Raw genomic sequence first — 26989 nt, forward strand, 5'->3', positions numbered from 1 at the left:
AGATATCATTTACTAAAAATTGACATAAAACTTGTCAAAAATTAACAGTCTCCAAAAAAGATACTTTTTCTCGAATTTTAAACTACACTATTTAAAAATTGTTTTTAGTCAATATAAAAATAGATTACAATCTTCTTAAGGCTAACTGGAAGTAAACTTCATTAAAAAATAAAGAACATTACGGGCCAAGTAAATGACGTGAAGGGCTTGACCTCGCCAAAATTATCATCAATTATCAATATCCTAGCTGTCTTCGATGCCGATTTTTTTCGATCTTATAATCAATCAACAACACAATAATTGGCCAATTGTACTTATATGATTTTACTATTTTTTATGAGAACAATATTAAGCTCTGGCTCTTTTGGAAACACACTTTTGAAAACACAACAGAGTTGATATTTTTGAGAAATAAATACATATATTATAATTTTTTTTATTTATTTTTAGGTGGTAAATCTGTTGTCAAACGATGTAAATAGGTTTGATATAGCTTTAATCTTCGCCCATCATCTTTGGTTGGGTCCTCTTGAAACCATTATCTGTACATTTTTGATGTATCTTCATGTGGAAGTTTCAGCTATAATTGGTGTTATTCTACTTATTATGTTTATACCTATACAAGGTAAAGTATTTTAGAAAATGCTGCTGTTGTAATAGTTTTTAAACAAAAAAAATTTTGGTTCTACAGTATGTTCCCGGATATGTCTTTACAAGACGAAATACTTCTTTATTATTGACATTTTGAGAAAAATGTATTCTTCATAAAAAAAAATGCGTCTTCTGAAATGGTTATACTTTATATACAGGGTGGCGCCTCTCATACGCCGCAGAAGCTCCAAGGAGAACGGTAGTTTATATCGAAATGAAATTTTGGCAGCATATGTAGGTTAACTGAAAGCATTTTATAAAAATATATAGAATTATACAGGGTGTCCCCAAAAAAAGTTACACATCAAAGTTGTGTTTTTCCTAATGGAACACCCTATATATTAATTGATTTTCGGATTCTGGGAAAAAAATAAAGGCGAGTTTTATTAAAGAAGCATATACCTAAAATCTAAGGATTGTAACATATTTTACATTTTGAGAAAATGAAGAGTAAATTTTAAATTTCGATAACAGCTACCTAAATTTTAGTTGACCTTGTATACCCTGATATTTAATTACAGTAACCATTATATTGACGTTACTTCAAAAATTATTTGGAAAAAATCGAAATAAAAATGAAACTTCTACACCCTGTATCTCCGAAACTAAGCACTTTAGGACATACATTTATACGAACTTTTTTACTTATTTTTATCTGCAGAATATGCTGCCGAAGTTTCCAGAATACAGTTCGGACCACCCTGTATAGTTTTTGATATAAATTTATTTTATTTTCTTTTTAGTTTATTTGGGAAAGAAAATATCGATGTTGCGTTTGAAAACGGCCTTGAGAACTGACGAAAGAATGCGTTTGATGAGCGAAATTATATCTGGTATACAAGTAATTAAAATGTACGCATGGGAAAAACCATTTGCCAAATTGGTAGCTTTGGTAAGAAGGTAAGTACTTGGTGTAAATTGCGTTTCAATGAAATTAAACGAACTTTATTCTATTTTAAAATGTAAATTTATGTTAATTTGCGTAACATAGGTACTTTTCTATTACTGTAAAGATGTAGTAAATAGTATTCTATTATGAACAACAAGGGTGGTCTCATTTTCTGTACTGTACATAAATGTATATTAATTGATTGTTTTTTTTTAATTCAGAAATGAAATTAGTGCAATCAAGTACACATCTTACATGAGAGGAATTCAAATGTCATTCATCATGTACAGCACCAGAATGTCCATTTTCGGAAGTATTCTTGCCTACGTCCTTCTAGGAAACAACGTCACTGCCGAAAAAGTGTTCGTTCTAACCTCATTCTACAACATTTTAAGGCAAACCATGACGGTCTTTTTTCCGCAAGGCATTGCCCAAGTCGGTATTTAAAATATGCACGTTTTTGAAAATTGTTTATAGAGTTTTTTATTGATAGGTCGCAGAAGCCATGGTTTCCATAGCTCGGCTGAACAAATATATGCTATATGATGAAACGGAAATAGCTAAGGAAATCAGAAATAAGGAGATGCAAAAAATAAATGGAAAAGTTTCTAACGGAGAAATTAAAGAAACAAAAGATATAGGTAAGTAGTAGCCTTGTCAATAATATGAGTGAAAAAGGCTTTGAGCATGACTCTTCAGATAAAAAAATTAATTGTGTGTGCACTATGTGCGCATATTTGAAGTGGAACTTCTTCTTACTTCCGTCTGTCCGTCTATCCGTCTGAGAATGGTCTGAGAACTCTATTCAGGTACCTGTATCCATGTACCGAGTTTGGTTCCAATCGACCCATAATTAAGTCATCCTGTAGCCCGTCCCCAATTATGCCGAAATCGACCCACATTTTTCTTCAATATTAAATCCTTAGTCCCACTCAGATGAAGATGTAAACAAAACGTCGTATCCAACATTGCAGGGTGGGATCCTGTGCACCGTCGCTTACATTGCCTACCCACCGAATTTGGCCGCGATCGGACGATATCAACTTTTGACGTTTCTTACGTCACAACCAGCTGTCACAGTGGCACGTGTCGTACCCGGTAAAGTGGGCTTTGGTCCAATCTATCGACATACAAAATTTCATTTAAATCGCACGATTTTTTTATTTGATTCATTGATGATGGGGTTTGACGTCTCTTCGAGCCCCATCTATGTTCCGAGTTTCAGTCCCCTACCTCTATAGGGCCCGAGTTACAACGCTCCAAGATCAAAAAGTCAACGTTACCACTATTTCTCGCGTTGCGTGTGCCACGGCCTTCAATTTTTACTCCCATCGCGCGTAAAGCTAGGTTGACACGGGTAGTGAAGTACGACTGTGGTACGATCGTGTCTCACACTTTCGTGAGCTACGAAAGTACCAACAAGCCATTCGTGAAAAATGAAAATCGTCCAGCGATCGTAGGCTGTTTACACGGCAAACGTGCCAGTCTTAATAGAGTTCCTTAGAGTCTTTGAATAAGAAGACTAAGGAAGGAGCATAATGCTATCCATATATTCATGCATGGTGGGCGGAAAAAGGACTCTAGGGTGGGGATCCTTGACAGTTCTGTTTGACGATTCATTTGACACATTTGAATTTGATTTGAAATTTTGTGGATTTGTCAGTCTTTACGGAGCTTTATTTATTATTTATTCTACTACTGATAGTTGTATAAAGGTAGTAAATTTAGATGGAAATTGTGGCAGAACTTATAAGAAAATAGTTGGTTGTGTAGCGTGCGGTAAATCTCGGCAAAAATCGAGTGAAATAATGGAACAACTTTTCGCTAGTAAGTGACTATGACTATATAATATACATACGTGTAGTAAATCGATCATTTATGAAATTCACTTAAATTAACTAATTATATATTTTTTCTTGCATTTTTGCTTTTATTTACTACTTGTCAAATATTAGATGTCAAAGATTTTAGATACATACGTCAATTTGACTTACCTGCTTTAGTAGCGTATCGGGTGTTTGTGTTAATAAATAATTATAAAAACTTATCTATTTTTATTATAATAATATGTTTTTATAACAATTTTAATAACTACCAACATTTATATTCACAACGTAAAATAAAAAAAAAATATTGAGTCTACCCCATGTCTACCCTACATCATAGTTTTACATTTTTTAAATAAAATTAGAACGGCACTGATAAACCGGAATTTAAGTCGGCCATGTTTGAGGCCCATCGCGGTGGACCTAAGATTTTTGATATGCTCCTTCCTTAGTCTTCTTATTCAAAGAGCATAATGCTATTCATGTATTCATGCATTCTGTTTGACGATTCATTTGACATATTTGAATTTGATTTGAAATTTTGTGGATTTGTCAGTCTTTACGGAGCTTATTTTATGTTATTTATTATTTATTCTACTACTGATAGTTGTATAAAGGTAGTAAATCTAGATGGAAATTGTGGTAGAACTTAAATTAACAGGGACACTATCGCGATTTATCGAAAAAGACTCTCAAATAGTTGGTTGTGTAGCGTGCGGTAGATCTCGGCAAAAATCGAGTGAGGTAATGGAACAACTTTTCGCTAGTAAGTGACCATGGTATAAAGAAAACAAGGTATGATCGATAGCGGTTCCAATCTCGTTAAGTTTGCGCATACCACCTGTGACGTCATACGCCATCCACAAAAATATCCATATTGTGCAATTGCCACTAATAAAAAAAGACATAAAATAGGGAAAAATTAGGACATAACCCCAAAAGTTATGTCAAACATAGTCAAATCATCGAGCTTGACATTTGAAAAATTATTTTCACATTTATTGTGTCATCTGTTTGACAATTTGATATTGGCGCGCGGAACTTGCCGACCAATGGTGCCGTTTATCACCTGTGACGTAGTGACCAACCTGCGCAATATCATACCTTGTATTCTTTGTATCATGGTAAGTAACTATATAATATACATACGTGTAGTAAACCGATCATTTATGAAATTCACTTAAATTAACTAATTATATATTTTTTCTTGCATTTTTGCTTTTATTTACTACTTGTCAAAGATTAGATGTCAAAGAATTTAGATACGTCAATTTGACTTACCTGCTTCAGTAGCGTATCGGATGTTTGTGGTTATAAATAATTATTATAACTTATCTATTTTTATTAGAATTTTATATTTTTATAACAATTTTAATAACTACCAACATTTATTCGCAACGTAAAATAAAAAAAAATTATTGAGTCTACCTCACGTCTACCCTACATCATAATTTTACATTTTTTAAATAAAATTAGAACGGCACTGATAAACCGGAATTTAAGTCGGCCATATTTGAGGCCCATCGCGGTGGACCTAAAATTTTTTATATGCTCCTTCCTTAGTCTTGTTATTCAAAGCGAGTAGAGTCGAGTTAGAGTCTTATAAAGTTCCTCTCGTGGAAGGTTGTACACTAATGTGCCAAATATTACGACATTAAAAGACGAGTGAAAATAATTAATTGTGGCATTCATGTCAATATCTCTTTACAGAGTTGCCAATATTTACTATTTTACGTCAGTACGAGTCATTGCTGCACCTGAATATTGCTATAAGAACACAGGTCCTAAGGTGCTACGTATTCTCCACGCTCCTATATGGAGTGGAAGCTTCAACCCTGACAGATGCTACATCTAGACGCTTGGAAGCCTTTGAAATGTGGTGCTATCCCGCATGCTCAGGATCTCATACACTTACCATGTCACAAACAACACCGTGATCCAGAGAATGCAAAAGGAACTAGAAATAGTACATAGTGTGAAAGTGAGAAAAATGGCATACCTTGGGCATGTGATGCGTAATGATAAATACCAACTTATCCAACTGATACTGCAGGGAAAAATAGATAGTAGAAGAGGTCAGGGACGCCGACGAACATCATGGCTGAGAAATATTAGACAGTGGACGGGAATGACGACCGTACATCTATTCAGGGCGGCTGTCAATAGGATTATGTGGACCAACATGATTGCCAACATCCATAGAGGATAGGCACTGAAAGAAGAAGAAGAAGTCATTGCTGTATATAAAAATTGAATTTATACTTATTTTAATTATGGTTTTGTTATGCATATAAAGTTAATTTTTATAATCATATACTAAAATATATTAAAAAATGTGACAATTAAACATTCGAATGTTTTTTTTTGCAACCAAGATTATAATCGGAAGTCAATCAATATTTTCTAATGCGAGAATACTGCAGAATATGCCTTTCTTACCTCAACTTCCTCTGCGACTTCTTAGTCACTATCGATTTGGTAAACTTTGATTTGGTTCATGAAATATCTAACACGTTTGATTTGCTTATTCACGATCGTGGCGTCTTTCGTATTGATTCGTTTCTATTCTTCTTTCACGAATCTACTAAAAATACTAAAAATCTACTAAAATTGGAACATGGATGTTGACATGAGGCGCGGTCTAAGAAAGTGTGGGCCACGATCGTGGTTCACTACCCGTGTCAACCTAGCTTGAAGAAGTTTCACTTCAAAAAAATGCTAAAACCCCTGCGAAAACACCGGATTATATCAATTATTTTTGTTTAAAGGCATTTATATAAAGAACGCTACTGCTAAATGGAGCAATTCTTCGGCAGAGAACACCCTGTCTAATATAACTTTAGATCTTCCATGTGAAACGTTGTTGGCGGTTATTGGACCAGTGGGAAGTGGTAAATCTTCATTGCTTCACCTAATTTTACGTGAACTTCCTATTTCCAGTGGAGAGTTAGAAGTCAGTGGAGAAATAAGTTATGCTTCTCAGGAACCATGGCTTTTTGCAGGTATTTTGATTTGTAATTTTTTCAGTGGCGCTGAAACTTAATATATATATTTCATATCAATTAAACTTTTAGTTACGTAATCGAGGGCTCGATTTTTAAATTCATTGTTGCCATTTACCACGGACATATTAGGCGCCGTGCTAACTGGAATTTACATTTTGCGCTAATGATTCACGTGGTAGCTTTGCTGTAAAAAATGTCAAATTTCCGCATTTATTTATTTATTTCCTGACATTGTCATTCGTTTTGACACTTCAGTTTTATATTACGAGTTTTTCATTTAAATAAATAGTGTTGTGATACTTTAAGCTTGAAAATGTTTACTAGCAGATCTTGCCGTCGAACATTGTTCTTTTTAGAACCTCTTTTAGTGTGAAGTGTACAAGATAGCTCAATAGCCGTAAAAAACTTATCGCAACTTTATTAGAATATTTTGAACGGGAAAGCGGTAGTAACCGCCCTTTATGTCCCTTATGTGCTGTTAAGATGGTGTGAGTTTTGTTGATGTAAATAATAACTGTTTATATATCTATAATTAATTTATTTTTGTTTCGTTATTTATTTTGATTAGTGGTAGTGGATAGGTACACCCTTACGATCCCGGTTTGGGTCCGACCTACTTCAGGGATGCGACCCTGCCCACACGAGCCTTGATTTGCTCTCACACTCCATTTTTTGAGAGGAATCATGTCCTAACCTTCAATCCCATCAAATACCAAATCCTTTTCCTCCTCCCATCCCATTTGCTATTGATGGGGGTTGTCAGTCCTTCATCAGACGCCTCCCCAGGTGGTGAATAGGGGAAAGCCTCCCAGATATGGGTGGTACCGAAGATATTAAATATACGGGGCGAACCAAAAAACTGACCTAGACAATGGCAGCTAGTTGTCACAGTACTGAATGCAAGCAGAGATCACAAGGATTGGAATGGTTGTATTCAGAAAACATTCGGCGTGGTGACAGTCATAGAAGCGGCAAATGTATAGCGGTGTAGAAGGCAAGGGGAAACCACTGCACTAAACTTCCCCAAGAACAATCATCATGACAAACACAAATGAAAACGGCCCCAAGTTCCCGACGTCTCTTAGATGGGACAGGGGTGCTAAGAATCCCCGGGCGGAAAAATAAAAATTCTTTCAAAATTGGAACATGGAATGTTCGAACACTTTATGAAGCAGGAAAATTGAGGAACTTATTGTTAGAAATTCAGAGAATGGACATACAAATAACAGGAGTATGCGAAAATCGGCGAAATTGGTATCAGTACTGCACAACGCTAGTGGACAAGTATTAATGACAAATGAAGGCCGATGTGATGAGTGGCAACGACACATACAACAACTATTTGATGACGACACTCGGGAAGCTCCAGAGATACTATTGGCAGATTATGAAGCAGAATGTGGTCCAAGTATACTCAAATCGGAAGTGGAAAAAGCCATACAACAGGCAAAAACAAACAAGACTCCCGGACCAGACGAAATACCCGCGGAACTAATAAAACTTCTCGACAACGACAGTATATCTGTCTTGACAGCATTCTTTAACCAGGTTTACCAAAGTGGAAAATTACCTGGCGACTGGCAGAGATCGATATTTATTGCTTTACTCAAGAATACCAAAGCGAGTAAATGTGATGACTTTAGGCTTATTAGTCTGATGAGCCACATGTTAAAAATACTTTTAAAAATAATCCTCAACCGAATATATGCTAAATGTGAACAGAGCATCGGAAAAGAGCAGTTTGGATTTCGTAGCGGACTAGGCACACGTGAAGCCCTGTTTTGCATGAGGCTATTGTTGCAAAAGTGCAGCGAATTTCGCAAGAACATCTATGTGTGCTTCATCGACTTTGAGTCAGACATACAGAGCTCTTTCGGCATCTGAAATTGTTTAACGTAGACAACTATGACATGCGCCTTTTAGTAAACTTGTACTACGATCAAACTGCTGCTGTTAGGGTCGATGAAGGAACTACAAATGACATCCCAATAAAACGAGGAGTAAGACAGGGGTGTGTTTTGTCACCGTTATTATTCAATTTGTATTCGGAGAACATCTTTAACGAGGCTTTATCCGGCAGAATAGAAGGCGTTAAAATTGGAGGCGAGATCATAAATAACGTAAGGTACGCAGAACGCCATTGTCGCAGAAAGCATGGAAGACTTGCAAACGTTGCTAGATAGGGTTCATGAAGCTAGTTGCAAATGGGGTATTAATATAAATATCAAGAAGACGAAATGGATGTTTGTGGGTAAAATACAAATTAATCCAATCCTGATAAAAATCAACGGACACAATATTGAACAAGTACCACATTTTAGATATTTAGGAAGCTGGCTAAATAGTGAAAATACATGTGACGAAGAAGTAAAGGCAAGAATTGAAATGGCACGTAGAACATTCAAAAAATGGAATACCACGCTCACTAATAGAAATCTGTCACTGCAAACCCGATTGCGAACACTACGTTGGTACATATGGTCCACTCTTCTTTACGGATGTGAGACATGGACGCTAAAAGTCGAGAATATAAATAAAATAGAAGCCTTTGAAATGTGGTGCTACCGGAGAATTCTTAAAATTTCTTGGACCGAACATATAAGCAACGAGGAAGTTCTTGGACAGCTGAACAAAGATCCGGAACTGTTAACCACCATCAAGGCCAGAAAGGTGAGCTACTTCGGACACATAATGCGTGGCACCAAATATTATATTCCTCGTTTGATTATTCAAGGAAAAGTCGAAGGTAGAAGATGGGTAGGTCGAAAGAAACTGTCATGGCTCAGAAATATACGGAACTGGACCGGTCTGGGGGTGGAGAGGCTGTTTCATGCAGCAGAAGATAGAGAACTCTTCCACGAAATAGTCATGGAGATCGCCAACGCCTGAAGACAGGCACGGCACCGCAAGAAGAAGAAGATTTATTTTGATTAAAAGAAAATATATAAAAGTGGGCAACGCTGTGCCGGACCAGATATCTCCGACTGCTCCACGAAGGACTTTCTCCAAAGGAGGCAAAAGCGAAAACACTCCTCCGAAAAGGGCAGAGTAAAGAAACCAAGAAACAACCTGACTCGTCTCCATCAAAGGGCAAGAGGGGGATCGAGAACCTCTCACCTCTTCTCCGGCAGGGAGAGAAAAAAGCCAGGATGGAAAGCCGTCCAACACCTGGAGGCAAGCAGGGACGTATCACCAGCTTTGCCGCTATTGCTGGACCAGTGAAAATGGCGGTGCTGCCAAAGGATTTCCCAGAGGTTGCTCTGACCACCGACCAGCAAACGTCTCTAAAAGAGGCTATACTGGACGAAGTAGTGGCGATCGGATCGCAACACAACGATCTACAAAATGTGGGTCAGCTGCGTTTTGCGGAGATACACTTTCGGGTGGGCATGATCCTCATAGATTGTGTATCTCAAGAATCGGCGAATTGGTTGGTGGAAATCGCACCTAAGCTTAAAAATTGGCAAGGGCCGGACCTGGTTGCAGTGAAGGGAGAAAACATCTGTTGAGCAGTGTGTATATCTTTATTTATAAACGGAACATACAATATTGTTTCTTTACTTGCAACAAATTAATTAACTCTAAGAACTGCTAAGAACAAAAAATAAACGAAGCCTTCAAACAAGCAACGCACTTCACTTCATCTTGATAACCACAGACTTAACTTATCTCCATATTAGACTTACCTTAGACTATTAAAAAAGGCTAGACACAGCGATATTAGAATCTTTTGATTGTCTTTCTTAACAACATCCCTAAAAGGGCGGCCATAACGGTCTTTCTGCCGAGGAGCAAGAGGAAAGACACCACCTACCTGCTGAGCCTTATTCAAGGTCAGAACTTCAATGTAAGGACATCGAGTTGGTGAGTCATCAACTCTAGGGAGGAGGGTCATGGTCAGGTCCTCGCAATAGGAATTGACCTCAAATCCAAGGACGCAATAGAGAAAAAGGGACATATCCTCTATTATAGATACTGGACAAAACCGGTATCAGGTCTAAGGAGAGACCAAGTTAAAAAGGTGGAGAAAATGGAGATAGATCCTCCATCCCCCACCTCTCGGGTTCTTCAGCCGGAGGCAAGCTCCTCGACTGTGAAGAGCGGCACGGAAGGCCAAACTCCATCCGTTGAAGGGTGCGTACCCTTTGAGGAAGAACTGTTGTCAGAGGAGGTGGAAAATACCCTGTCCCCTCTACAACAGGGGTATGATGGGTTATAGATTATGTGATGACTCAAGGAAGGGGGCACAATAGATCTTTAAGGTCGCAGTGATTAACCCCCCCCCCTCTTACTCATTCTACATTCTACAACGCTGTACCGGTCAAGCTTAATCACGTGACTAAAAGTTTATTTGGTGTGAACTTGTAGTTCACTAGTAGTATTGTAAAACTGGAGAATGTTCCCTGAGAAGTAGCACAAATTAAAGAGCTGGGAAAATCAACCAGTTACTTTTTAAATCTTATTTTTAATTTTTAGGGTTCCGTAACTCAAAAATAAGAAACGGAACCCGTATAGGATCACTTTGTTGTCTGTCCGTCTGTCTGTTTGTCAAGACCATTTATCTCGGGAACGCGTGAAGGTATCGAGTTGAAATTAAAACAATATCAGGTCTACAATCCCTTGAAGCTACGAAAAAAATCAAACTTCTAAGTTAACGTAAAAAAAATATATGGCCGTTTATGTCGCAAAAAACAAATCAAAATTTATACGGTATTTTCCGTTAACCTAGAACTTGCTAGAACTATGAAATTTGGCAAGGAATGCCGTTTTATACTACAAGTATAGGGAAAATAAATATATACTATAGGCACTCTACATTTGTAATTAAATCATAAAAGAGATGGTTTTTATTTACATGCTCGTCTGTGCTCTCTTATAAGGGAACATTCCCGCATGACGATCCCCTCGTGTATGGGAACATTCTCTTTACTACAACACTGTTCATTAGGTAAATTATTTTATTACAAAAATTCTTGTGACACTACAATTTTAGGATCTGTAAGACAAAATATTCTGTTTGGCCTGCCGATGGACAGAGCCCGCTACGACCTGGTAGTGAAGAAATGTGCCTTAGAAAGAGACTTTCACCTGTTGCCTTACGGAGATAAAACTATTGTAGGGGATCGGGGAGTTTCTTTAAGTGGTGGCCAACGTGCCAGAATCAACCTTGCTAGAGCTGTAAGTTTAACTGTGATCCAATCAAACTGGGTTGTTTATATTTTGCTTGTTTGTGTTTATGGTTGTGCGGTATTAATATTGCAGTATTGATTATTAATGATTTTTGAACGTTTTAGGTATATAAACAAGCTGATATATATCTTTTAGATGATCCTTTATCTGCTGTCGATACCCACGTAGGAAAAGAATTATTTAAGCAGTGCATTACAGGGTTTCTCAAGGATAAAATTGTTATTCTTATCACGCATCAGTTGCAATACTTAAAGTCGGTAGGTACAATTAATAATTTTTTTATGCGCACTTGAAGTGGGATCAATTACCGAAATATCGCTACGCTATTCGGTTTCAGGTAAATCATATTATATTTTTGGATAATGGCGAAATCAAAGTTGAAGGTTCGTACAAAGATCTGCAAAACAGCGGGTTTGATTTTACCAAACTACTTTCCGATCAAAACCCAGAAGAGGATAAAGAACTGGTTAGACAAATATCTCAAACTAGGGAGAGATTAGAATCAATTAAAAGTGTCAGCTCTGTGGAAATTGAAGCTCCAAAAGAAGTAAGTAACTTTAAAATTCATTGATTATAAATTTTTAAAGCTAATAAGAAGGCCCTAAAATTATATTTTGATTTCAACTCTATTTTAGTTGATTTTAGTTGATCATCTTCATTACTAAACAGCTTATATATTCGCTCATTGCTAGCTAGTCTGAAGTTTGTCTAATAGTCTCTTTTGAGTCTCTTTTCTGAGTCTGTCAAGAATAAGTAAAAGAATGTCACGATGACAGTTGTTTTTGTCGCTTATTTAACATCAAAAACAATCTTTTGTAATTTTGTGTATCTTATCTGTTAAATCATAATGTAGTCTCTTGTTAGATAGACTATTGCTAAACTTATACCAATTAGAAACCATATCATAACAGCTATTACTATTGTAGAAGGAGATTGTAATTATAAATCATGATTTTGTAGTTCGCATAAACAAATTTATGTGTGTTTATACGATTGTTACGTTATTTTCTAGGTGGAAGAACAAAGAAGTACTGGCTCTGTAGGGACGAAAGTGTACGCTGCTTATTTTAAAGCAGGTGGAAATGCTTGTACGATTTTCGTTATGTTTTCGCTATTTGTTATAGCTCAACTTCTGGGAAGTGGAGTAGATTATTTTATTACTTATTGGTAAGACTTTTATGCCAGCAGTGACTGTTTTCTTTTAAATATTGCAATGTCGTTGAATGTATTCAACAACTAAGGCTGTATTCTGTTTCTTACCTTTGTTATAGTTTTCTGCTCCGTTTCTATGTTTTGTCCGAAATTTTTAATATTATGGTCATTATTGTCATCAAATTAACCAGCGCAAAGGCTGTCATTTTCTGTTGCAAAAGTAACTGTTTGGGGAGTTTAAAGTTTAAATGTCCATTTACAAGAATTGAAAAAATTAAGTACTTTGATTTGTGGTTTGATATAAAATTTCTATAACATATGAATATGGAAAATTAAAATAGGACAGGGCCCGAATGATGGAACTTCGACATAGAAACGTTACGCTTTCAAAGCGGAAAGCAAAATTATTCGATTAGCAGAATGCCAAGCAGTCGATTTTGCTATTCTCGTTGCCGTGCGCATCGTTTTCTGGATACGTGTTGAGCACATATTGGCAGTATCGTAATTTCTCTGATATCTAATAGCCTGTATATGTAGATAAAACAATGAAAAATGTCAATGTTACGTGAATTTCATAACCTATTGTTGAGTTATGTCGACCTATTTTTCTATAGATATGTCATTAACCTTATTATACGAGGGAAATGTTGAAGACGCTTCTCAGCATGTTTTGAATTTTTATAGCTGCCAATTCATAAATTATCAATTACTTATTTGAGGAATTTATAGAAGAAGAAGTAGTTTTCACTAAACAGCAAGAGAACGCACAAAATCACAACTTTTTCTAGTTTTACTGACAGTTCGACAAGCAAAACGATCCTTTAGGTAGCCGTTTTCAAATCGCTTACCGCAATCATCTAAGCGCGTCAGATGAGAATACCCAAATCGATAGTTAAGTGTGTGCTAAGTCAAAATTAACGTCATATACGTTGAGCGTCAAATAAAAGCCCTTAGCGTTTTCTAAGGCCCAGAACGGAATACAGCCCAAAAAAATCTCTTTTTTGAGATAGACTATGATCAATCAGATTTCTGATAAATCAGTAGAAGCTGTCATGGCATCATCATGAAATTACTATTATCCATTGTATATTAATATAGGGTGTACCAAATAGCAACAAATGGATTTTTTATTAATGAGTTATTGAAATTTGTCTTTTTTGACCAAACCAAACCAACTCAATTTTTTTTTTATTTGAATGTTAATTGACATATGTCAGAATTACTTTTTTGGGTTTTACATACGGTTATACATGTGAAATACTGAAGAACTTCCGAAAAAACTTCTTTTTGAAACTCCTGTTTGTTGCGAACTTTTTTGCACAACCCGTATACCGGGAGCGTCTCAAAAGTGTCTCACCCCTATAACTTTTTTATTTTTTCAGATAAAAAAACGAGATTTGGTATGTTAGTATATGGCATAAATTAGGATTGATTGACTTATTCAATTGTTTTCGGCCACTGCCTGTTTCACTGGAAATGACTATAATATTTGATTTTTATACGGCACTCTCGTTATTTTTCTACTTTATTCGACAGAAAATAACATATTGAATAGAATGACATATCATATGTCAACTTTTAACATTCTCGTTTAAAAAAATGACATTTTAAATTTCAATCTAGAGTGCCAATCTAGAGGCTGTGTTAAAAACACTAACTTTTAATCAAAGAGCCTTGGAAAAAAATAGTTGATCGTCAGTTATTTTTCGTGTCTTGTTCTGGCCGGTTAAAAAATGCCCAAATTGTATTTTTAATCATATCTTATTTTTTCAAATAGAACGAGGGTGGCTCAGTAGCATATTTGGAAAAAAGTTTTTTTTTTTCGAATAACTTGATACCACACACTTGATATTTCGAGCCAAAATGTCATTATGAACCCGATGTTACAATTTCAAATAAACCATATGCAAAAATATCAAAAGTTGACAGAGTGTCATTTTTTATCGAATAGAGATGAAAAAAAAAATACCGAGAGTACCGTATAAATATCAAATGTTGTAGTAATTTCCGGTGAAACAGGAAATGGTCGAAAACAATTGAATACATCAATCAATCCTAATTTATGTCATATACTAACCCACCAGATCTCGTTTTTTCATCTGAAAAAAAATTAAAAAAATGATAGGGGTGAGCCACGTTTGAGACGCACCCGGTATATCTTCAATATTTTCAGGGTTAACATTGAGCAACAAGATTTCCTCGCGCATAAAACCATAATCAACAACACACCAATTATTGAGTCCATGCAAGCGGATTCTAGTGTTACAAACAATATCGTCGCTACAACACTGCTACCTTTGTCTGTCAACTTGCCTGATTGGGTTGTGTCTGATAACTCAACTGTCAAAAGCGACTACTTTTCAACAGATTTTTGGCATTTCTCAAGACAAACCTGCATCTATATCTATTCAATTTTGATAGCGTCCTTAATCATATTTACCATCGTTCGTGGTTTTGTGTTTTTCGCTGTTTGTATGAAGGCGTCTACAAAGTTACATGATAATATGTTCAGGAGTATCACCAGAGCGACTATGAGGTTTTTCAACACTAACAGCGCAGGAAGAATATTGAACCGATTTTCTAAAGTAAGTTTTTTACAGGATGTTCAAAAATCCCTATGGCATAAAGCCAGTGTTGGCATGATTTAAACCATAATTTAAATCAAGTGATTTTTTAACTTTAGTCATGCGGTTTAAATAAAAAAAATATTGAAACTCTTTGAATAAGAAAACTAAGGAAGGAGCATAATGCTATCCATGTATTCATGCATGGTGGACGGAAAAAGGACTCTAGGGTGGGGATCCTTGACAGTTCTGTTTGACGATTCATTTGACACATTTGAATTTGATTTGAAATTTTGTGGATTTGTCAGTTTTTACGGAGCTTATTTTCACTTAAATTAACTAATTATATATTTTTTCTTGCATTTTTGCTTTTATTTACTACTTGTCAAAGATTAGATGTCAAAGAATCTAGATACGTCGATTTGAGTTACCTGCTTCAGTAGCGTATCGGATGTTTATGGTTATAAATAATTATTATAACTTATCTATTTTTATTAGAATTTTATATTTTTATAACAATTTTAATAACTCTCAACATTTATTCACAACGTAAAATAAACTAACAAATTATTGAGCCTACCCCACGTCTACCCTACATCATAGTTTTACATTTTTTAAATAAAATTAGAATGGCACTGATAAACCGGAATTTAAGTCGGCCATATTTGAGGCCTATCGCGGTGGACCTAAGATTTTTGATATGCTCCTTCTGTAGTTTTCTTATTCAAAGTTGAAACTTTATAATAAATCAAAAAATAACTGTAAAAGTTATAAAAATGTGTCCTAGAAATCTATAAAAAATATTTCTATAATAGATATAACAGATAATAAATCGAAAAATAATTGTAAATGTTATGAAAGTATATAAATATGATATTCATCAATTTAAATGTTGGAGCGAAGTAATTTCGTGTGTATCCATTAAACTTCTAAAGGCAGGGATTTATTTTAAAATTTATGTATAAGTGACAAAAATTCGCTGTTCGAATTCATATTATTCGCAGTCTAGTGCAGAACTAGGTTCTTCTGACATAGATACTATCTTCATTCTCGAGAATCTGCAATAGTTGTCAGAAAATATGTTTTTTGAAACGGTTGTATGTTTCCAAATTCCTACCGACACTTTGATCTGCAGTAAGTATTTTACACTTTTACATTAGATAATACTAATTTCATTCTCCACTTAATAAGACTATTTCCGAACAATAGTGTATTGTTTTATTAGGAGTAAAAAATATACTTTTTTTGACGATGCTGTACCTTTGAAGTTACAGGGAGGCACAAAAAGTACATTTTTATTCCGAATAGAACATACGATTTTTTTAAAACATTACAAATAGTTTTTTAATCAATTTCAAACATTGCAAATAATATAAACAGTAATCGAGCAACAATTTGTACACTCGTTGAATTTGACACTTAATATCAGTTTAATAATATGTTTTTGTAGTTTTGTGCTTATATAGGCGTAACAGTGCTTTACGTTTATGCCTAGGCCAAAGTTTACAGAATAAAATATAAGTTCCGTCACTTGTGCCGGCGGCAGGTATCAAAAGCCGCTTCACGCACGTGTTTCCCAGTGTATTACTGGTGTGTGGACTTTGGACCCAGCATACACGGCGGATCACGTTCGGCGTATTACTCTGATTTTGGCGTTATTACAGAGTGGTCTCGCGAAAGTTATAAAGATTTAGCCATTTATTATAGGACTTTATTTGGAAATAAGTCCTAGTCATTTAGAAATCCGATTTAAATATTGTTTTGAATTAAAATCAAAAAAAATCTGATTTAAATAAAAAAAATCTGTTTTAAATAAAAAAAATCTGATTTAAATTAAAAAAAACTGATTTTTTTTTAAAAATCATGATTTTTCCAGCCCTGCATAAAAGCCAACCAGTTTTATTTTTATCATCATTTATCATAATCATTCCTTCAGGATATAGGTGCTATAGATGAATTACTTACGTCAGCATTAGTGGACGTCTTGCAAATTGGTCTTGGACTTCTTGGAATAATCGTTGTTGTGGCTATTGTTAGTCCATGGCTTCTGCTTCCTACAATACTTGTAGGCATCATCTTCTCTCTGATGAGAATAGTGTATTTGCGCACCAGTCGAAGTGTGAAAAGATTAGAAGGAATTAGTAAGTATATGATCAGTCCAGAGTTTTTTTAGGGACCATTTTTTATGATTCTAAATAATTTTTAAGGTGTTAACGTTGAAATTAAGCGTCGAAGTCACTTCGAAAATTTTGGCGTTTGGTCGCTACATTAAATTATACCGGAAGAAAAAAATTAAAGGTGTAAATAAAAATAAGATGTTTCCTTTCGGAAACGGTAAGTAGTCAAACGACTGGTGAAGCCTCTACGGATAGAGTTGGTGGAGTTCTATATTCGCCCCATTTAAACTGTGTTCCGAAAACGCACAGTTTCCTAGATATTTAATTTGAAAGATTTCGATTGTCGATTTTCTGGATATACCTTTTTCTTTGAAAGAAATCGAATTTTGTATTTATTAACTTTTCCCCCTTTTCTCGCCTGGTACGACTAGAAGACGTTAATGTAAGAATTCTAAATGCAATTTGGCCCCTTTTTAGGTTATGTTGTATTTTAAAAAAATTGCCGGAAATTAAAAAAATCGGTTTTTGTTTTTTTTTCTTACCCTGTATGTACTTTTTTGACAAACTGTGTACTAAAAAAATTAACTAATCAACCTAATCTGCACCGCTCCACCCCCAAAATTCTTTTAAATCGGAAAACGTTTCAAGTCAAAAAAGCTCGATTTTGGCCGAGAAATTTTTTGAAACACAGTTTAAATACGGCGATTATATTGCTCAACTAGCTCTATCCGTAGAGGCCTCACTGGTCGTTTAGCTACTAAAAAACGTTTCACGGGATATTTGCGTTTTTCGATATTGGCAAAATTTCAACTTTAAATCGTTTTCTACGAGTCCTAATGAAAAAAATCTAATAAATGAAAAATAGGCCATGGGAGGGCGCCATCAGTCGTCTATCCGACGCACACATGGCAAAATGCTATGTTTAGCTTGACAAAAATCGAAATTTCGAATATTTTTTTTTCGTATGTTTATCCACTCACTGTTGTTCTTATAAAATCTGTGGACCTACCCAAGCAGCATTTGGACGTCGGGACAACGTTGTGTCACGCGACCAAACGTCGGGGCGCAACGTCGGCACAACCTCCTGCCAACCCTAGTCTGCACTAGTTTGGAGAATAATTTTTGGGTCGAAACGACGTTGGATACCGACGTTGGCTAGAAGCCTAATTTAGTACAAACTGCAACGTTGTTTAAAATCCTAATTCACAGAAATACAAAACTAATATGGCGTCTAAGTCGCGTTTTATCCTAAATTGGGATAATTATAGTAAAAATATTATTTTTATGATTTAGTTAGAGACATATGTCAGATGACAGTGAAGGAAAACAAAAGAAAAATATTTAAGTGTGGAGGATGTTTGAAGATCATAATTATTGAAACACTTTAACCGACTCTGTAACTCGTTACCCAAGGCAAAAAAGTTAAACGCAAACAACTTTATTGATAAATGTATTGTTTCTACTTTGAAAAATACTAATGGGCCTTAAAATTAAAGAAGTTTTAAAAATTTTCTTGATTTTTTTTTTTAGTAAAATGTGAATAATTTATTCGCAGTCGAAAAAATTGTTTCCGCGTGTTTTTTAGGGTCAAATATTTCAAGTTAACGTATTCAAAAAGCAGGAATTGCTATTTTAGGAACGAAACATTTTCTTATTTAACAACATGGCGGCTTTAACTTTGTTGTTTTGGAGATTAAGATGGAGTAGTTCGAGTAGTCGCATACTGGACTAATAAAGTCGCAGTTCGGCCTTAACAAGTAGTATACTAGTCGCAAGATTGCCTAATTTAGTCATCCTAGAGTCTAGCTTGTGCCGCCCTCTATAATCTAAATTAACGAGGGAGTGGATAAACTATCGGTAATATATGTCGATGTATATTTAAATTTAGTTTTATATGTACCTTTCTTATGTCCCATTTTAATTAAGTTTTTTTTATAAAAATAAAAACAGCACTGAACTATCTGACTGAACAGAACAATGAAGTGAAAATTTAAGATTTAAGGTTATGGTTCAATACAGTTGCAAAAAGGTAGTGACTCGACGTCCTACCAACGTAAGAGTAAGGAAATCTAAACAACGTTGGAATTAGTAAAACAGACGACGTTTGCATAACGTTGGAATAGGTCCTGAAACTGACGTCGGAAAACTCTATATTGTCCAACGTTGTAACTACGTTGTCCGAATCACCTAAAGATCACTTAAGCAAAAAAGGTTAAAAGACAACGTTTATTCGACGTCGCAGAAGCTTCTACTTTGCTGTAGTACTAGTCCAACGTCGGCACAACGTTATAAAAACGTTTATATTTATTTTAATACCCAAGGTAGGGAGCTAACTATTTTTTGTAACTAATCCAACGTTGTGTTTAGTAAACATGTGGTCGCAAGTCGTGAAAATGCTACTTGGGTAATTTTAAATGTTATAATTTTTCCCGGCCAACTATAACCTCTGCTATAACGGTGCAAGCGCTACCGAAAGTTGATTCCTCAGTTTCTGGGAAGAGCGTTAGCCTTGTACAAACATGGAGCGCAAAAGAGTGTCATTTACACCCAGCGCAGCCATTTGAAAATTAATTACCATTATGGACAGTATAGCTACAGACATGTAGTACAATTAAATAACATCAATATAATAAATTTGAACTATTTTGAATGTAGATCAGATATATTTTAAACACACTATTTTGGGTTTATCTATACTAATATATAAAATCCTTAAGTGACTGACATACTGATTAATCACGATCCTGCTCAAACCACTCAACGTAAGAAGCTCAATTTTGGCATACAGGTTGATTCTAGGGTGTAGAGGTTCGATAAGAAGGGATTTTTCGAAATTCCAGTTCCAAGAGGGTGAAACCACCCCTCAAATATTAAAATTAACTAAATACTATAAATATTTAACTAAATACTATAAATATTATTTTTTATTTAAAAAACGGTCAAGTTTCCTAAAAAACGCTAAAAAACGTATATTTTATTTTGTTTATTTACATATTTTAAGATTTTTTTAAAAATGTATACAGGGTGTTTCGAAAAATCTGGTCATTGATTAATCACGATCCTGCTTAAAGCGCTTGACGTAAAAAGCTGATTTTTGGAAAACAGATTGACTTTAGAGTGTAGAGGTTCGATAAGAAGGGATTTTTCGAAACTCGAATTCTAAGGGGCTGAAACCATGGTGAAACTATCCCTCAAATATTAAAATATTTTTTATTTAAAAACCGGTGAGTTTTTCGGAAAAAACTCTTAAACACGTATATTTTATTTTGTTGTTTTACATATTTTAAAATTTTTTATAAATTTATACAGGGTGTTTCATAAAACATGACCATTGAATAATCACGATTCTGCTTAAACTGCTTGACGTTTAAAGCTGATTTTTGGCAAACGGATTGACTGTGGGGTGTAGAGGTTCGATAAGGAGGGGTTTCTCGAATCTCAAATTCCAAGAGGGTGAAAACGCCCCTCAAATATTACAATATTTGCTATTTGAAAAACAGTTAGTCTTTCGGGAAAACGCTTGGATAAGCATAATTTATTTGTTTTTTTTACATATTTTGAAATTTTTTAAAAAATCATACAGGGTGTTCCAAAAAGTTAGGTAATTTCTTAACTACGATTCTGCTTAAACTGCTTGTTGTAAAAAGCATATTTTTGGCAAACGGATTTTTCGAAAGTCAAATTCCAATGAGATGTATTTGACTAAGCTGATTGCCCTCGCTCCACTGCGGCCGCGAGGGCCTATTGTGGCTCCAACGAGATGAAACTACCCCTCAAATATTGCCAAGTTATATAATAATATCGCCATATTGTTTTTTCTCATGCTGACAAATGTGAGAAAATTTTATCCAGTTTGTATGTTAATGGAAATTCTTGCTTTGCTTTATCCTCACCATTACAAATGATTAATTCGACGCGAACGAAGTCGCTGGTACACGCTAGTTTTTTTATAATTTTGTTTTCATAATGGGTTATACTTATGATTTCCATGGAGTTCCGCTTTTAATTTAATAAAATTAAAATCACTAATGTATGTGTAAAAAAATCAGCTTTCCTGCCCTTTTTTTGAAATAGTCCTTTATTTGCAAGGAGTCGCCACTAATTTCTGTAACAGTTCTCTAATATCAAGAAAGTATTTTTTTTAGTTTTAAGAAGACAGATTTTCTAAATTATGAATTTCTAAGTTTATTACAAGCTTTTTTTCATAAATTATTGACAGTAGAAAAAAATTCAAATGGCTGTGCTGGGTGTAAATGACACTCTTTTGCGCTTCACGAAAGATGCGAACTGTATCAATTTTCAGTAACGCTGGCCCTACTCTAGTTGAATAGAAAAATTTATATTTTATTTAAAATTTATTTTATTTAAAATTAGCTCTACAAATGTAATAAGAATAACAGTGTGTGGATAAACATATAAAAAAATGAATCTGGATTTTTTTCAAGCTAAACATAGCATTTTGCCGTGTGTGTGACGCGACGGTGCATAAATGGTTTCTTAGAATTGAAGGATTTGAAAATATTCAAAAAAAGTTGAAAAAAGCAAAATTTTACTAGTCGTTTATTTACTTACTGTTTCTGAGGGGAAACATGTTATTTTTATTAACGCCTTTATTTTTTTTTTCGGCTGGTTATAATTTAATGTACTGACCAAACGCCAAAATTTTCGAAGTGAATTCCGCGGTTAATTTCAACGTTAACACCTAAAAAATTAACCATGTATTTTTTTTTCCTTTACTTGGGTATGAGGTTTTTTTCTGTTTGATTAGCAACAGAGTGGTGCTAGCAAGGCGACTTCAAGAATAAAGTGCCTGCAAAAGCCCACTATGTTGGAGCGAAACGTCGCATAAAAAAAAGTTTCCATCTTTCAATTTATTTAAAAAAAACCTCATACCCAAGAAAAGGAAAAAAATATATGGATATTATCTAAAGGTTTAAGAACTTAAAAACAATTAAACTATTACTTAAAAATTATTTAGAATCATAAAAAAATGCTACTCCTAACCTAACCTAACCATCTAAAAACACACGGATTTTGATAGTTAGATATATTAACCATTTCTAAACTAAAGTTTCTGCATATTTAAAGCAGAAAAACCAAGGTATAAATATAATTTTCTTTTCATTTTCTAGCAAGAAGTCCAGTCTTTTCTCATCTTAACGCTACCTTACAAGGAATAACCACTATCAGAGCCTTCAAAGCGCAAAGTATACTCACAAAAGAATTCGATAACCATCAAGACTTACATAGTTCTGCTTGGTTCTCTTTTATTTCAACTTCACGAGCTTTCGGATATTATTTAGACGTGGTCTGCATTTTCTACATCACATTGGTCACGTTCAGTTTCCTTTTAATCGGCAACGGTATTTTTTACCTTAGTTTCTACTAATTTTTTTATTAAATCTTTGTTTATTGGACAGAAAAATACGGTGGAAACGTTGGTTTGGCGATAACTCAAGCGATTGGTTTGACTGGTATGTTCCAGTGGGGTATGAGACAGTCTACGGAGCTTGAAAACCAGATGACGTCAGTTGAACGGGTTGTTGAATACAGTTCTATAGAACACGAGGCTGAATTGGAATCGAAACCTGGGAAAAAGCCGCCAGAAACGTGGCCAACTGTTGGTCAAATTGAATTTAAAAATGTTTGTTTAAGGTAATTTATTAATAAGAAAATAATTTTGGACATAATTATTTAAGTAGTTGAACTTTTGTTATCTTTTTGAGCTAAAACATCCAGGAATGATAGTGAGCGGTTGGCATCTATTTTGACAGTATTATCCTAAAATGACTAATTAGAGACAGGTCATTATTTCACGATCTGTTATTTTACAACTGTTATTTATATCCTAGTAACAATTCACAACTGTTAATAACTTCAAATAAATAACTATTATGAAAATAACAGTACTGTGATAGTAACGTAACAGTTCTCAAAAGTTGCTGCTTCAAAAAATAACAGTTTTGAGAATAACAGTAAGCTTGAAAGTGAACTAAGACAGTGAAGTAACAGTTCACAACAGTTGACACTTCTAAAAAGTAACAGTCATAAAAATAGTAGTACCCTGACAACGTTGTAACAGGCCACAACAGTTTTTTTATGTGCAATAGTATAACAGTTATGAAAATATTACTGGGATAGCGACGTAAGCATTCTCAAAAATTGCTACTTCCAAAAAAATAACAGTTTTGAGAATAACAGTAAGCTTTGACATTGAAATAAGACAGTGACTTAACAATTCACCACTGTTGATACTTATAAAAAATAACAGTATCCTGACAATGGTGTAACAGTTTACAACAGTTTTTTTCGTGCACTTGAACAACAGTTATGAAAATAACAGTACTGCGATAGCGCCGTTATGGTCCCCAAAAGTAGCTACTTGAGTCCAATAGAACAATAGAATAACTAATTAAAATAATGTACGGTGATAGAGATGTAACGATTATCAAGTTGCTACTTCCAAAAAATAACAGTTATGAAAATATCAGGATTTTTCCCAAAAAAAGTGTACAAAAATGAAATTTTAGGTTTTCTTAAAGCTCCTTTCTATACGGAGTTTCTATACCTGTCTTACTTGAGTTAGGAATTACTTGTTGTTTTAGGTACTTCCCCAATGACCCTCCAGTATTAAGAGATCTTGCGTTTCTCATCAAACCGCGAGAAAAAATTGGAATTGTCGGTAGAACAGGCGCCGGAAAATCATCTATTATTAACGCATTGTTTCGGCTCACTGACACGACAGGGTCTGTTATTGTAGACAGCATTGATATAGCAGAAATCGGTGAGTAGAGCAAACAACAGACAAAAAGATTAATAATAACAGTTCATCGTGACTCACTTAAAATAATTTCTAAGTGGAAAGGAGAATGTTTCATAAAAATGGTTGAATATCGAAAAAAGTGATGCTACTTTATATTGTGCGTAAAATCACTTTTTCCCCCATATAGAAATATTTAGTACCTAGGTTTAATGCAAGCTTTTATCTTTATAGGACTTCACGATTTGCGTTCAAAAATCTCGATTATACCTCAAGAACCTGTGCTGTTTTCGGGTACCATGCGCAAGAATCTCGATCCTTTTGACGAATACAGCGACAACGATTTGTGGAAAGCCCTAGAAGATGTTGAACTGAAAGAAGCCATTCAAGAGCTGAATGCTGGACTGAATTCTCAGATGTCAGAAGGTAAGTCACACTCACTGAATAAAGACTAAGAAAGGAGTGCTCTCTAGTAATAAATTTTGTACAAAGCTATATTATTTCTTGTTGTTTGTCATTTGCAGGTGGGTCTAACTTTAGTGTAGGTCAGCGCCAGTTGGTATGTCTATCCAGAGCTATTTTACGTAATAACCGGATCCTGGTAATGGATGAGGCAACGGCGAATGTCGATCCACAAACGGATGCTTTGATCCAGCACACTATAAGAAGAAAGTTCGCCGATTGTACGGTACTAACAATTGCCCACAGGTAAGACCTAAAATATCCCCCGTTACGTCATAGGTTGCCCTACTATTTCTTTCAGGTGAAAACAGTTTCAAATAAATTCTAGATGTTATTACGGCATATTGTTTGTAGTAATTGGTCATTTCTCTTTTTTGTCTATGATTCTATTGACAGATAGTGTCGATCAGTGTAGAAATTAAAAATCAACTGCGTTGTGAAACAAAATTCAAATCCGTTTGTTAACTAAAAGTGTCATGGGCATAAATGTAACGACAATTTGACTCGAAATACCAAGTATGTGGTACCAAATTATTCGTAAAAAATACTTTTTCCAAATATACTAATGAGCCACCCTGGTTCCATTTGAAAAAATTGAGTTATCGCTAAAAATACATTAAAATGCGCTTTGATCATCTTTTAACTGGCCAGGAAAAGACACGAAAAACATTAAACGATCTAAAATATTTTTGCAAAGCTTCTTGATTAAAAATTAATGGTTTTCACACAGCCATATGGGACACTAGATTGGACTTTAAATGCAATTTTTTGTGTCAGGAAATGTGGTAACGGCAGTGTTGTCACAGGCCACAGCTACCCCACTCGGGGTATATGATCTATCCTTTTGTAAATAAAATTAACTCACTCTGGGTAACGATCTGTGCCATACGCGGCTCAGAAAAATCAGTATATCATCTGATCTTCCAAACCAATATCACCTGGTTGTATGCTAGAAAGTAAATTTTCATGCATATTTTCATCGATAGGTTTGTAGCTTCTGAATAACGGTCTAGATAAAGCATCTAGCTCAGAATTAGAATTATTAGAATTAATCAACTCGCATTTTCATTGGAGGACATTGTCATATTTATTTCAATCCAATAATCAACGAGAATATTGGTCTAATTTAACAAAATTACTATAAACCACTATAAATACGAATTGTTGGTTAGGTCCAAAAATTTTTCTCTTATAAATAAATTTAACCGTTAAACATTTTTAGGCATTTACATAAAACTTTGTATTTTGGAAGGTATTCCGCAAAATTTGCAGGTTATTGAGGAAACAGAAAATCAACGATAGAGTAAAGTCTATTATCTCATTTGTTTCGAGATTTACCAAAAAATGTTAAATGCAAAAGTTATAGGGAAGGTTAAAATACACATTTTAAAATTGTTATAGAGTATACAGAGTGCTTCAAAAAAGTGTGGCGAATATAACATATGTTTTTTTAAATGCAATACCCTACTTTTTATTTCATTTTTAGGTTCTGCGTAAAATTCCATAACTTTTTTATGTAAAATGTTATATACCTAAAATTAATAGTTTTTGTAATATTTAAATTTGTTTAAACAAATGTTAAATTGCAGTGTGGTAGAAAATTATCAGTGGTATCATTGTTTCTGAAGTTGGAATACCAAAATTTTGTATGAGAGTTATATAGAGATGAAAAAAAAGATATATGTAAAGATATTTTAGTTAAATGCTACAGGGTGTTCAACATATATTTATGAATTTCAACTACTTAAAATTAAAAAATCTCAATTTTTTTAAATGGTACACCCTATATGTTTTCATTTTTTCTGATAGATTTTGCAAAGCTGTTCAACTTTTATTAAGTATGTCATCTACCTATTTTTAATAGTTTGCGATTTATTCCAATTTTTTTCTATTTTTAGCCATATTTTTAATACATTTACGCTATAACATCTAAGTTGCCGTGACAAAACAAAAATATTTATTACTTATCTTTAAGAAGTAGTTTAATAATTAGTTACAATTGTTATTATTAGTTAAAATTAATTAACTTTACACAAATAAACTAAAATCGTAGTCGTAAATTTCTTGGTGTATTTCTATATTTTGAAAGATGACACTTGGATTTTCCGCCGGGGCGAATAGCCACAGATTAGAGTAATACTAATTGTTGACGACTACTGATATAGGAATTTTCTTCGACATACAGTAAATTTTTCTTTCTCGTAGTAATTCTGGTTTATAATTCACATCGTAAAGCCAATAATACTACTGCCGCGAAACCGTCCCATTACACACTGAAAATTATTTTTCAGTGTGTATCGTTTTCATTTATACTATTCCTATAGTATTTAGCAAAGCACTGTATAATATATAGCACTAAATCAAAAAAAAATG

The 26989-nt window shown here is 34.4% G+C and overlaps 2 protein-coding genes across 2 annotated transcripts in view; both read left to right on the forward strand.

Moving 5' to 3' along the window:
• LOC115881556 (multidrug resistance-associated protein 4-like) overlaps positions 1-482 on the forward strand; it is a 44125-nt gene extending 43643 nt beyond the window's left edge. Inside the window, exon 7 of the mRNA XM_030899095.1 lies at positions 451-482. Coding sequence (XP_030754955.1) covers positions 451-482 — 32 coding nt within the window. The remainder of the gene's footprint in view (positions 1-450) is intronic.
• Positions 455-24866, forward strand: LOC115881619 (probable multidrug resistance-associated protein lethal(2)03659). Its single transcript, XM_030899172.1, has 16 exons — positions 455-625; positions 1395-1551; positions 1762-1975; positions 2034-2181; positions 6135-6368; positions 11365-11549; positions 11666-11818; positions 11899-12108; positions 12574-12728; positions 14887-15298; positions 17214-17418; positions 22527-22757; positions 22815-23049; positions 24000-24178; positions 24389-24580; positions 24679-24866. Exons 1-16 carry the CDS (start codon positions 556-558, stop codon positions 24864-24866), a joined length of 3168 nt encoding a protein of 1055 aa, XP_030755032.1. The 5' UTR covers positions 455-555.
• The last annotated feature ends 2123 nt before the right edge of the window (positions 24867-26989 follow it).

Source organism: Sitophilus oryzae, unplaced genomic scaffold (genome assembly GCF_002938485.1).
Source record: "Sitophilus oryzae breed Bouriz unplaced genomic scaffold, Soryzae_2.0 scaffold_172_pilon_pilon, whole genome shotgun sequence".
NCBI lineage: Eukaryota > Metazoa > Arthropoda > Insecta > Coleoptera > Curculionidae > Sitophilus > Sitophilus oryzae.

Bases quoted from the DNA above. Each gene is read 5' to 3' on its own strand.
- LOC115881619 (XM_030899172.1), top strand. From the start codon at position 556: ATGTATCTTCATGTGGAAGTTTCAGCTATAATTGGTGTTATTCTACTT. The intron at 15,299-17,213 runs GTAAGTTTTTTA...TCATTCCTTCAG, and splicing joins TATTGAACCGATTTTCTAAA to GATATAGGTGCTATAGATGA. The intron at 23,050-23,999 runs GTAATTTATTAA...TTGTTGTTTTAG, and splicing joins TTTAAAAATGTTTGTTTAAG to GTACTTCCCCAATGACCCTC.